A 13,241-nucleotide genomic window follows, 5' to 3' on the forward strand; every position below is an offset into this window, starting at 1 on the left:
GCTTAATTGGCAGCGTGTGAGCATTCCCACGGGAGGTTTCTCACCGGCCTTGTGAAACAGAGTTGCTCTCATAAGCTCAGTGTGGTCTACCTTGATGTAGCTCTGACCTTTCCAAGGGTGATTACATTCTGGGGACCGCTGGGCAAAGGGGCAGGAGCTGCAGGAGGAGCCTTGAGGAGGATGTAGGAGCACTTGAGCCACACCTTTTGTCATGCAAGAGCAAAGGTTCCTGGTCACTCTGGAGCAAAGGGATGCAAGCAGAGTTTTAATTTCAGGTATCTATGGCCAGTTTGGGTGAGGCCTTGTGTGACCAAGTCTCTCTGAGAGGTGTCCTTGCCCATGGCAGGGTGGTTGGAGTAGATGATCTGAGGTCCCTGCCAGCCTGAGCCATTCTATGATTTGAGGATTTTGCTTTGGCTGTTTAAACAAAATGTTTTGCTTTGAATGTTTTGGTTTCAAAATGTGCTACTTTGCAAATATTTACAGGATCATTGAATTGTTTTGGTTGGAAAAGACCCTTCAAGGTTGTGGAGTCCAACCTTCAATCCAGCACCACCATGGCCACTAAACCATGTCCACGACTCCACAAACTCTCTGGTCAGCCTGCCCTGGGGCTCTGTCGCCCTCACAGTGAGAAAGTTTCTCCTTCTGTTCCTTTGGAACCTCTTCTGCTTCAGCTTGCACCCATTGCCCCTTGTCCTGTCCCTGGACATCACTGAGCAGAGCCTGGCTAAGTCTTCCTGACACTGCCCTTCACATCTGGCAGGGCTTCCAGTCCTCCAATCCTTCTCAATCTTCCCCCTGTGGACACACACCAAAGCCATTTCCAGTCTTCCTGTCAGGTTCCTCTTAATTCACCAACTGGAGGTCAGGGCAAAGGTTCAGGTCACTTCTGCTTTTGTTTGCTCACCTGCAGTAACCAAGCTGTCTGAGAAGCAGAGTGTCTGCGGACTCTCCAGGCTGTGATTCTGTAGCAAAAAACAGAGGAGAAAAAGGCTGTGGTGTGACTTCAGACTTTAATCATCATTTATCCTCCCCTGAAGGCATGGGAGTTAATGATGATATAGATCTGTGTGGGTTTGTGTTCCTCTTGACTGAGCATTAGAAATAATTAGGGCTTGCGGGGTGGCTGGGCTGAGGGTGGAGATGAGCAGCAAGCACTTTGGAACGTCTGCATGGGCCTCTTCCAAGCTTTGCTGGCAGAGGTACAGGGGATAAGTGTCTGCTTATGGGCTCTGAGGTTTCTTCTTTGGTCTTTGTGACCTACCTGGCCAGTGTTGAGGAGAAAGGAAGTAGGAATAAATGAGTTCTAGTATTTTGTTAGGCTTTTAAATTGATATGCTGAGCACAGGGACTTCTTCAGTGGAGGAAGATCTCCTGTGACCCAAGGGCTACTGAGTACCTCTTAGGGTTATGCCTGTAGAGTGTCTGCAACATTTGGGCTACTCCGAGAATCCCAGGCTAGCCAGGAGCTCACACTAGAGCTGCTGAAGTATGCCTTAACCTTACAGTTGGAGGCTTTCCTCAGTTATCTCCTTTGGTGATCTGGTGAGACCACTGGGGCTCCCAACAAGGGGGAGAGACGAGGACTTATTGTGGAGACAGGCTGAAAGAATGGGGGTTGCTCAGCCTGGAGAAAGGAAGGCTCCAGGGAGACCTTAGAGCTGCATTTCAGTACCTGAAGGGGAGTACAGGAAGCTGGGGAAGGACTTTAGACAAGGGCTTGTAGTGACAGCAGGGGAGATTTAGAATGGACATCAGGAAGAGGTTCTGCACAGTGAGGGTGGTGAAATACTGGAACAGGTTGCCCAGGGATGTGTTTGAGACCCTAGTGCAATCTGTGAGTGTTTGGGTTAGTTAGTTATTACTTGAGGCCAAGTTCATGCTGATGGCCATCACTGGTTTGATGGGGAAGAACTGAGTCTGCTGCTCTGGACAAGACCTCTGATCTTATTCTTACCTTGACCTCTTACTCTGCCTTGCTGGGGATCAAACCAAAGACAGTTTCTGATGGATTTGGTTTTTGGGTGGTGTTTTTTTGGTTTTATTTTTATTCAGGTGTAAAAAAGCTGCATCTCTTCCCAAGTAGCCATATGGTGAGTTAGGGAAGCATCTTGAAGAAACTTCTTGATTGAAAGGGTTCTCAAAGACAGGAACAGGCTGCCCAGGGATGTGGTTGAGGCCCCATCCCTGGAGGTGTTTCAGTGAGACAGAGATTAGGTGCTGAGGGCCATAGCTTAGCACCAGCCTTGGCAGTTAGAGAATGGTTGGACTGGATGATCTGGAAGGGCTTTTCCAACCCAAACTGCTCTACGATCTGTATGAGATTGTAGTAACCCTTCTGTGAGCTCCCTGCTGGAATGGTTTCACTGCTCCCTGCTGTTTGCCTACTGGTTCTTCCCCAGCCTGCCTAATGTACAGCTTTTTGATGAGAGCCATTTCAGCAAAAATAATCATCCTGCTAGCCTGGAAGGTGGTGGGAAGGGAGGTGGTGCTGAGCCTGTAGACTTTGTAGTGGGTCCATGTGCTGGTGGCCTTTCTGATGGGATGGGACAGCTGCCTGAGAGTGTCCTGAAAGTGTTGTAGCACCACCACGTCTAGTTGCTGGGACAGTGGAGAAGCCAACCCATTGGAGAAGGGATGATAGGGCTCTGGCCTGGTTTGAAGCTGGATTGGGGTGGTGTTGGGGCCTGGCAATGGTGCAAGGACAGATGTGCTGATGGTGAGGATGGAGGTAGGTCACTTCTGGATGGAGCAGAGGTAATTGGTGTTTGATGTTTGCACCAGATGTGTGAGGGTTCATAAGACAAAGCATTTCAGTCCCTGAAGGCACTTTGGAGTAACTGCTGAGTAAAGACACACCTCAGAGCAGATTGATGTAGAGCAGAGCTTCAGAAGATACTCAAGAAGCAACTAGCTCTGCTGGGAGCCTCTCTGCTCTCCAGAGCAGTCCAAGGCACAGAATGAGCTCTATGTCACTTGCTGCTTTTTTGTCTTCCTGGAGTGTGCATTGTGGGATGCTGTGGAGTGCCTGTCCACAGATATGTCCCATCCTCTCCTGGTTGATTTACTCTGTGCAGAATTTTCCTAAAGAAAGGGAGAAATGGAGTTATCCATGGGACAGCAATGGCAGAAGGCCAGTGGTATCCTGGGGTGCATTAAGAAGAGCTTGGCAGGTCAAGGGAATTTCTCTTCCATCTCTACTCTGCCCTACCATAGCTGGAGTATTGTGTCCAATTCTGGGCTCCTCAGTTCAAGAAAGACAGGGAACTACTGGAGAGTGTCCAATGGAGGCTACAAGGATGCTGAAGGGACTGGAACTTCTGTCTGATGAGGAAAAGCTAAGAGACCTGGGGCTGTTTAGGCTGGGGATGAGAAGGCTGAGAGGAGATCATCAGAGTGTTTATAAATATCTGAAGGGTGAAGGGACAAGAAGAGAGGGCCAGGCTCTTTTCAGTGGTGTCCTGTGACAGAACAAGGGGCAGTGAATGCATGCAGTGAACACAGGAAGTTCCGACTCAACATCAGGAGAAACTTCTTTATAGTGAGGGTGCTGGAACCCTGGAGAAGGCTACCCAGAGAGGTTGTGGAGTCTCCTTTGGACACCCTCAAGACCCATCTGGGTGTGTTCCAGTGTGACCTGCCCTGGGTGATCCTGCTCTGGCAGGGGTGTTGCGCTCAGTCTCCAGAGGTCCCTTCTAACTCCTGCCATTCTGTGATTCTTTTTGATCTGGAGATTTAGTACCCAGCTCTGCTGGCTGCCTCAGTAGTAAGAAGATTCCCAGTGCCTGGAGCTAGAGTTGGCTGAGTTGTGTCATCTCTTCAGAGGTAGAGCATTGTGCTGAAATTGAAGTTAATAACAGCAATTGAAAACTTGCTGTTGATAGGAGGATAATCCAATATTTAGCTGTGACAACTTCTTTGGTGGATCTGATCTTTGGATAAAAACACTTTTTTTTCCTGGTTTCTTCCTTAATTAGCATGTCAGGGAGAAGTTTGTGGCATCAAACACACCATCTAATTACATTCATTAGTAGCATCTCTGGGACAAGTTTTAATTAAGTTGTACCGTGTAGATCAATACTTGGTTTGCATCTCTTGCAATTTAGGAGAGCAATAGATGGTTCTGCACAGTTTAATAAGAGAATCATGGAGTCATAGAATGGCTCAGGTTGGAAGGAACTTCAGAGTTCATCTACTCCAATGTCCATGCCATGGGCAGGGGTATCTCTTGACTAGACTTGGTTGCTCAAGGTCTCATCCAGCCCCAGTGAGGAGGCATCCCAGCTCCCAGGGCAACCTGATCAAGACTCTCCCACACCCTTGTAATGAAGAGCTTCTTCCTGAGATCCAGTCTCACCCTGCTCTCCCTCAGCTTCAAACCATTCCCCCTTGTCCCGTTTCTAGACATCCTGATGAAAAGTCTGCTCCAGCCTTGGTACGAGTGCTTGGCTTCAGCTGGAACATTCTAAGGCACAGTGCAAGGTTCTACACCTAGCTTGGGGCAAGTCTTGATATCAGTCCAGGCTGAGGGATAAGAAGATTGAGAGCAGCTCTGCAGAGAAGGACTCTGGGGGTGCTGGCAGGTGAGAAGCTGGACATGAGCCAGCAATGATCACTTGCAGCTCAGAAGGCAAATGGCAGCCTGAGATGCAAAGCAGCATGGGCAGCATATGGAGAGAGGTGATTCTGCCCTGCTCTGCTGACACTTCATCTGAAGTGCTGTGTCCAGCTCTGGAGACCCCAACAGAACAGGGACATGGACCACCTGGAGCAGGTCCAGAGGAGGGCTACCAAGATGATCAGAGGACTGGAGGACCTCTCCTGTGGGGACAGGCTGAGGGAGCTGGGGTTTATCTTGGAGAAGAGAAGGCTCTGGCATTAGAGCAGCCTTCCAGTACTTGAAGGGGGCTACAGGAATGCTGCCAGGGGACTCTTTGCAAACTCCTGCAGTGATAGGATGAGAGGCAATGGTTTGAAATGAGAGAAGAGCAGCTTTAGACTGAACATTAGGAACAAGTTCTGCACCATGAGGGTGGTAGAATTCATGATAGTCAAGGAAACTCTGCCTGTTTCATTTTCGTGTTGAAGGCCTGATTGTGTTGAAAACAGCATGGCAGGGGTGGGAATGGAGCAAGCTGTGTCTCTCTGAGTTGTGGTGCTAAGGGACATGTTTTAGTGCTGCCCTGGCAGTGCTGGGTTAATGGTTGGACTTGATGATCTCAAAGGTCTCTTCCAACCTGACCAAACCTCTGTTTCTGCGTTTCCTTAACAGCTGTTGTGTTGTTTTTTTCTTCCTTTTTGCTCTTCCTTGCAGTGAATTTACTGGACTCACGCACGGTAATGGGGGATCTGGGCTGGGTTGCCTACCCAAAAAACGGGGTAAGTCTCTGCTCTTGTTTGCTTCCTCTCATAAATTATCCTGATTGTTTCCATTTGCAAAGCAGACAACTGGGCTTATAAACTCCCTGGAGTGATTTGTCAGCAGTGGAAGGGAAAACAAAATAAAACAAAACAAAACAAAAAAAAACCCCAAGCTATGACTGGAAAAATGCAGAAGTGTGGCTAGGGGATTGATTTATTTATGCAGCAGCGTCAGCCACAAAGATTAAAACCCCCATAATCATGAGTCAGCCCCCTGCACTACTCCCCTCACCAAAAGAATCCATGAGGATATTGTAGTTATTCATTATTTATTTATTTAATAATTATAAATCCCTGCTCTGTCCTGGAGCCTCTGGGGTAATTTTACAGCACAATTTTCTAGAAGCTTTCTTCTGAAAGGCAGGGCCTGGGACATTGATGTTGGCTTGGAAAGAGGAGGGATGTTGAGAAATGCTTCTGAGGCTTATGGTAAAAGTCTGGGAGCTGATAACTCAGCTCCTGGTCCAGTGTTTTAATCGGCTTGAGGAGCTTCTGCCTCCTACTACCATCACTTATGTTGAAAACTGAGATAACCTGGCCTCCTAATTTGATGCCTGAAGTAAGTTCGGGAGTATAAATGGATTAATGGAGAGGAGAAGGCTTCAGAGGAAGCCACAAAGATGATCCAAGGGCTGGAGCACCTCTGCAATGCTGACAGTCTGAGGGAGCTGGGGTTGTCCAGCCTCGAGACAAGACTCTAAGGAGACCTTAGAGCTGCCTACCAGTACCTGAAGGGAGCCTACAGTAAGGCTGGAGAGGGACTTTTCATCAGGGTGTCTAGAGACAGAAAAGGGGGAATGGTTTGAAGCTGAGGGAGAGCAGAGTTAGACTGGATCTTAGGAAGAAGTTCTTCAGTATTAGGGTGGTGAGACTCTGGAACAGGTTGCCCAGGGAGGTGTTTAAGCCCAGGTTGGACAGGGCCTTGAACAGCCTGGTCTATTGGAAAGTGTCCCTGCCTATGGCAGGGGGGCTGTACCTAGATGATCTTTAAGGTCCCTTCCAACCCAAACCAGTCTGCAAATTCATTCCATGACCATTGATATCATAATCACTGGGTCTGAGGAGTTGAGAAGACTTTGGAGTCTGCGTATGCAGACGAGTGAATGAAAAACTAAAGCTCCTCTAAGTAAGCCTCTGCTGTCTTTCAATTATTTAGAGAGACCTTTCTATATTTACAAGCTCAGTAATTTCCGAACAGCACCTGGAAGTGCACTCATGAATGCCAAATTAATTGTTACTGACTCAATAGCAACACTTCCCCCCTCCTCCCCCCCCCTTTAAATTAACTTCTAGAAATAAAAAGTCTATCAGGCAGAAAGCATTTGGAGTTCCAGAAATCCTCTTTGGTTTTCATGGGACATCATAAAATTTCAGGAGCTTGGTCCAGTTGTCTCCTTTTTGGTTTTTTTTCCCCCCTTTTTTTCTTTTTGTTGTTTTGGCTTAATGTATTTGCAGTATTTTACAAGTGCTGAAAAATATCTTTGCAGGCTCCCTTCTCTCAGCTCTGCTGCAGTCACATTCTGTTTGCTTAATTGTTGCTATTTTGCTTCTTTAAAAGGGCTGTATTTTATAAATATGATAAATAGCACTCACTTGAGGATTCAAATCTGCAAGAGGAGTGAGGTTTAATTGCAAGTGGAGAGGTGCAAGCTGGGTTGTGAGGCATTCTCTTCCAAATTTATTATCTCAATGGGTTTTGTGGGAGGCTTTTGGAAGGTCCGTGTATCTGGGCTTGGGTTTGGGGCCTTCACTTCGAGCAGGATGTTGAGGTGCTGGAGCAGGTCCTCTACCACATCCCTGGGCAACCTGTTCCAGTGTTTCACCTCTTTCATTGTGAAGAAATTTCTCCTGATCTCCAACCTAAATCTGCCCTGCCTCAGTTTCAGACCTTTTGTCCACTGCTCAACAGTGTGCACCAGCTCATCTTGTCAACAGTGGCTTTTGAGGGAAGGCAGAGATGCTCTTGAGCCAAGAGGTGTCTCTGCAGAGCTTTATCTAGCTAGGTACTGATTTGGTGGTGTCCTTGCTGTCCTCAATTTCCCCCATGGAAACAGAAGGTAAAGAAAGCAGCCCTTTTGCTTCATAGGCAAGTATTGAATGACCAATGGAAAGGAAATGATGTGACTGAAATAACCTGTGGGCAAGCAGGGATTGAAAGGGTGTCTCCTGGTGTGAAGAGCCAGCTGTTGTTCAGGAGGAGATTCTTTCTTCTTTCTCCTGCTTTGCTCTGAAGGATTAATGAATTGTGGTAGCTTGCCTTCCTGGCTGCCCCAGGAGGCCTTCCCTGGCTGTGCAGGCTGAGCAGCTTGCAGCAGTTGTACAGTCAGCTCTTCAACCTGCACTTAGCTCTGTTAGAGCATGAGCCAAGCCCTGGAGGTCCACATGGCCATGGAGTTCAGAGGAATGTCTGTCTCCCTGCCAGTGGAGCACGGTCAGCATGGAAATGGCCCTTTTGCAGCCTGTTGATGTAACAAGTGATTGGAGGAGAAGAAATGCTCTCAAGTTGCACCAGGGCTTGGATCTTTCAGGAGCAACTTCTGCACTGCAAGGGTTCTCAAAGCCTGGAAGAGGCTGCCCAGGGAGCTGGTTGAATCTGCGTCCCTGGAAGTGTTTCAAAGAGGCAGAGATGTGGTGCTGAGGGACGTGGTTTAGCACCAGCCTTGGCAGAGTTAGAGAATGGTTGGACTGGGTGACTCATAGAATCACAGTGCTATAACAGCACTGACTGACTTGTTTCAGGCTCTCCCTCCTCTCAGGGTTTATTTTAAAACTCCTTTCTTTATACCTTAGAAATGCTCTTTCTCCATCCAAATTGAAGCACCACACACCTGCTTTGCTTTTGTGTGATGGGTCCTCTCCCATCTTCTCCTCATCAAATATACTCATAGAGTGGTTTGGGTTGGAAGAGACCTTGAAGATCATCCAGTTCCAACCTCCTGCCGTGGGCAGGGACACCTCCCACTAGACCAGGTTGCTCAAGTCCAACCTGGCCTTGAGCTAGAAGAGGGGAGACTGAGACTGGAGATTAGGAAGAAATTCTTTCCAGGGAGGGTGGTGAGACACTGGAACAGGTTGCCTGGGGAGGTTGTGGATGCCCCCTCCCTGGAGGTGTTCAAGGCCAGGCTGGATGAGACCTTGAGCAACCTGGGCTAGTGGGAGGTATCCCTGCCCATGGCAGTGGGCTTGGAACTGAATGATCTTTAATCCCCCTTCTGACCCAAACCATTCTATCAATCTATGAATAGCAGGAGGGAAGTCAGTTGCCCCTGCTTTTGCTGGTTACTCAGGCCAACTATTGAAAGCTGGGGGGTAAATTCACCTGGATTGATCCTGCGAGTTGCTTCTCTTTTATGTAGGACAGCAGAGGGTTTGATGTTTGTAATTTTTTATCATTTTATTTTTTGTGAGCAGTGTTTCTGTTTCTCTTTCTTTTGAGAGCAGGTACCCTAGGGTGCCTCTTTTGAAGTTAAAAATAACAGTGGGTTAGATTACTCAGTACGGCTGTGAATAGATTTATGTTGCTCTCTGTCCATCTTAATTCAGATAGAGATTTTTATCCAGGAATCCTGCAATTGAAGGCAGGCTTATTGTTTTTTTTTTTCCTTTTGCCCTCAGGGACAGAAATAAAATAAAAATAAAATAAAGGGAGAGGGATAGCTGGTAGTGAAAGGAGAAGGAAGATTCTTGGCACCAGTGAGTTGTGTCATGCAGCTATGATTATAATTGGCATTTTTAGGGCAGTGCTTTTGGCAGCCTGTGTGGATTTTGCTTGCCTTTTTCTTTCTTTCTTTTTTTTTTTTTAATTTTTTGTGGGCTTGGTTTTGTTTTGGGCTTGGTGGTGTTGGTGTGTTTTGCTGCTGCCTGGCTGTGACCGGTGGAGAAGAGGAATCGGGGGCGTGTGTTGTTGTGGTTTAATCTTAGCACTCCGCAGCTGCTTTTTCACTTACTCCGAGTGGGATGGGAGGATCGGAAGGGGAAGGAAGCTCCTGGGTTGAGATCAAGACAGGTTGGTAGATAAAAGGCAAAGCTGCCTGTGCCAAGAAAGCCTTGACAAGACAAGGAGCATTGGACACAAACTGGGACACAGGAGGTTCCAGCTCACCATGAGGACAAACGTCTTTACTTGTCCTCTCGGCTAGGTTCCTGTAGGTTGTCCACTGATATTAATCAAGACTTTCCCTGGGAGCAACATCTGGCCAGAGATGGCCCTTCTAAAAGGAGATCTAATATGCCTGCAGTACCCTAAGGAGCTGTTAAATAAATTTTTAGATTCATTGAATGGTTTGGGTTGAAAGGGATCTCAAAGATCATCCAGTTCCAACCTCCTGCCGTGGGCAGGGACACCTTCCATTAGACCAGGTTGCTCAAGGCTTCAGCCAACCTGGCTTCAGAGAGGGAGGATCCATAGCCTCCCTGGGCAACCTATTCCAGTGTCTCACTGGAAAGAATTTCTTCCTAATCTCCAGTCTGAGTCTCCCCTCTTCCAGCTCAAAACCATTGCCCCTCATCCTGTCACTACAAGCCCTAGTCAAAAGTCCCTCCCCAGCTCTACCCTAGCCCCCTTTCAGGTACTGCAAGGCTGCTCTAACATCTCCGTGGTGCCCTTTTTTCTCCAGGCTGAACAGCCCCACCTTTCCCAGCCTGTCCCAATTACTCCATACTGGTAAGGTTAAGAATAGAGTAAATTTTTCTCTCAGCTAGAACAGTATCACTGCAATAATATCTTCCTGTCCTGGGGTGGAAAATCCAGCACAGAAAAAATAAACGAGAGCAGTCCTCCATATCTCATGTTGCAAATACAGCTGTCAGCATTAGGTTCCTCCTCACAGGCTCTTTGGGCAAGCAATTATCTCCTGTCATGCTTAAAAGTCTTTTTTTTTTCTTTTGTGTGTGTGTGTGTCTCTAGTGTCTAAGACTTACGTTTGGGGATAAAAGAGCTTTGAAGAGCTTTCTCTCCTAAACCCATTGTTTTCCCTCTTCCTTTGCTGCTAGTTGCAGCACTATTGGTAGTAAGGGTGTGCTGAAAAGAGGGAAGTGTGGAGCTGTCCTGGAGAGCCTGCAGTTCTGCAGAGTGCAATGTGGCCATTGCAGGAGCAGTGTGCAGCGGCCTGGGCTTTATAAAACATGCATTAGCCTTTTTTAGCTGATGTGGATGAAATTTTGTACTGTATGACTTGCTGCTTCCTCTGCTAGATCTCTCTAGGAGAGGAACACCATCACCTCCCTAGGTAGCCTGTTCCAATGTTTGAGAACTTTTCAGTGAAGAAATTCTTCCTAATAACCAACCTGAACATCCCTTGGAGCAACTTGAGGCCATTGCCAGTTGTTATGTGGTCAAACAGAGGGATGCCCACCTCACTCCAACCTCCTTTCAGGGAGTTGCAGAGATCTTTTCTCAGCCTCTTCCATGTCCTTCGTATGCTGGGGGCACCAGAACTGGATGCAGTACTCCAGGGGGGGTCTCAGGAAAGCACATGATGGCAAATGAAGAAGTGTTGATCTACTGGAGGTTAGGGAGGCTCTGCAGAGGGATCTAGGCAGACTGGATGGATGAGCTAAGGGCAATTGGATGAGCTCCAATAAGGGCAGATGCTGGGCTCTGCACTTTGGCCACAGTAACCCCTATAGGCACTGCAGACTTTGGGCAGAGTGCTCAGCAGAGAGACCTGAGCATGTTCATTGATAGCCACCTGATTTGAACTACTGTATGGCCAAGAAGGCCACCAGCATCTGGGCCTGGATCAGCAATAGTGTTGCCAGCAGGACCAGAGAAGGGATTGTCCTCATGTACGCAGCCCTGGGGAGGCCACACCCCAAGTGCTGAGTTTAGTGGCCTTCCAGTACCTGAAGGGGACTGCAAGAGGGCTGCAGAGGGACTGTTTCCAAAGGTCTGCAGTGACAGGATGAGGGGCAATGCTTTGAAATGAGAGAAGATTTAGATTGGCTCTTAGGAGCAAGTTTTACACCATGAGGGTGGTGGAGCACTGCAACAGGTTGCCCAGGGCGGGAGCTGAGGCCCCATGCCTGGAGATACTCAAGGTCATGCCAGACAAGACTCTGAGCAACCTGATCTAGTGGAGGATGTCCCTGCTGACTGCAGGGAAGTTGTACTGGATGACATTTGGAGGGGTTTTCCAACCCAAACCATTCTGTGATTCTATGAAAAAAAAAAGAATCTAAAACCTCCCAGAACTGAAGCCTGCTCCAGGCCATGGGGAGCTGTGAGCACGTAGGAGACAGAGCAGTTGCTTCTCCCATCTATAGAGGGGAAATCACTGTTCCTCCTCCCTGCTTCAAGGTGGTTGACTAAAAACACACCAAGCATGTAGCAGTGATTTAGAGTTAGGAGTGAATTACATGTTCATTTGTTCCTCACCTACCCCTCCATGGGCTTAGGGATCATAATAAGGGAGATCTGGATCGTGGACTCACCTTGGATCATGGATGATTTGACAGGTAGCTATAGTGGAGGCAGGATCAGGCCTTAGGGTTGGTGGGAAATGAGCCCCCCTGCCTCCACATGAGTGGGGGCTGTGCATCAGCGTGGTGATGGAGGAGGAGGACAAGAAATTGCCTGCTGAGCTGGGCAGCTCTGGGGCAGCTCCCAGGAGACTGGTGGTGATGGCAAGGAGCAGAGATTGCTGATGACTTTGTACAAACTGCATCTGTCAGAGCGGGCTGAAAACACCCCCAACACAGCCCTTGATTGCCTCCATTTGCTGCTTCCAAGAAGAAAGGCATTATTACATACCTGCTCCATGCCAAAAGCTCTGAAAAGCATTTGAGTTGTGCATTCCTGCTCGTGTCCCTTTGTGTTCATTACTGCACAAGTGCCAGGCCACTGCTCTGATTCTATTAAATTCTTGAGTGAGCAAAAGGAGCAGGGGAAAAAAAAATCCAAAGGATTCTATTTTAGGCTGGTGAGTTGAAGTGGTTAGAGAAGTTATCCCTTCCTAAAGCTTGGTCTCAATTTAAGACTGCCCATCATAGTGATTTTAGTGTGTGTGTGATCTACCTGTGTATTGAGACACAGAAAATAATACCCTGTGGTTCTGGTCCTGGGCCAAAATAGGATGAACCAGGAGCCAAGAAACAGCTGTGCTGCTTTCTTGGAATAACGATGCTCCTTGGAATGCTGTCTTGAAGGGTAATTGTAGAATCATGGAAGGGTTTGGTTTGGAAGGGATCCTAAAGGTCACCCAGTTCCAACCCCCCTGCCATGGGCAGGGACACCTCCCCCTCGACCAGCTTGCTCAAGGCCTCATCCAACCTGGCCTTTAACACCTCCAGGGAGGAGGCATCCACAGCCTCCCTGGGCAACCTGTTCCAGTGTCTCACCACCCTCCCTGGAAAGAATTTCTTCCTAATCTCCAGTCTCAATCTCCCCACTTCTAGCTCAAAGCCATTGCTCCTCATCCTGTCACTACAAGCCCTTGTCAAAAGTCCCTCTTCAGCCTTCTTGTAGGCCCCCTTCAGGTACTGGAATCATCACAGGATCACAGAATGGCTCAGGTTGGAAGAGACCTCAGTGATCACCTACTCCAACTCCTCTGCAGTAGGCAGGGATGCCTGTCAAGTAGACTTGATTTCCTCGCCAGCTCTCCTGTAGCCCCCTTCAGGTACTGGAAGGATGCTCCAAGGTCTTCCTGGAGCCTTCTCTTCTGCAGGCTGAACTGCACCAACTCTCTCAGCCTGTCCCCAGAGCAGAGGTTCTCCAGCCCTCTGATCCACCTTTGTGGCCTCCTCTGGACCCTTTCCAGCAGCTACATGTCCCCCATGCTGAGGGCTCCAGAACTGCAGGTAGTGTCTCAGCAGAG

General features: G+C 48.2%; 1 protein-coding gene across 8 annotated transcripts in view; it reads left to right on the forward strand.

Moving 5' to 3' along the window:
• Positions 1 to 13,241, forward strand: part of EPHA5 (EPH receptor A5) — a 210,182-nt gene that overhangs the window by 11,406 nt on the left and 185,535 nt on the right. For all 8 annotated transcript variants that reach the window (XM_068137385.1, XM_068137381.1, XM_068137382.1 and 5 more), the window contains exon 2: positions 5,318 to 5,382. In XM_068137385.1, coding sequence (XP_067993486.1) covers positions 5,318 to 5,382 — 65 coding nt within the window. The remainder of the gene's footprint in view (positions 1 to 5,317; positions 5,383 to 13,241) is intronic.

This window comes from Melanerpes formicivorus, unplaced genomic scaffold, assembly GCF_026170545.1.
Source record: "Melanerpes formicivorus ecotype bairdi unplaced genomic scaffold, bMelFor1.0.p_v2 SCAF_4, whole genome shotgun sequence".
NCBI lineage: Eukaryota > Metazoa > Chordata > Aves > Piciformes > Picidae > Melanerpes > Melanerpes formicivorus.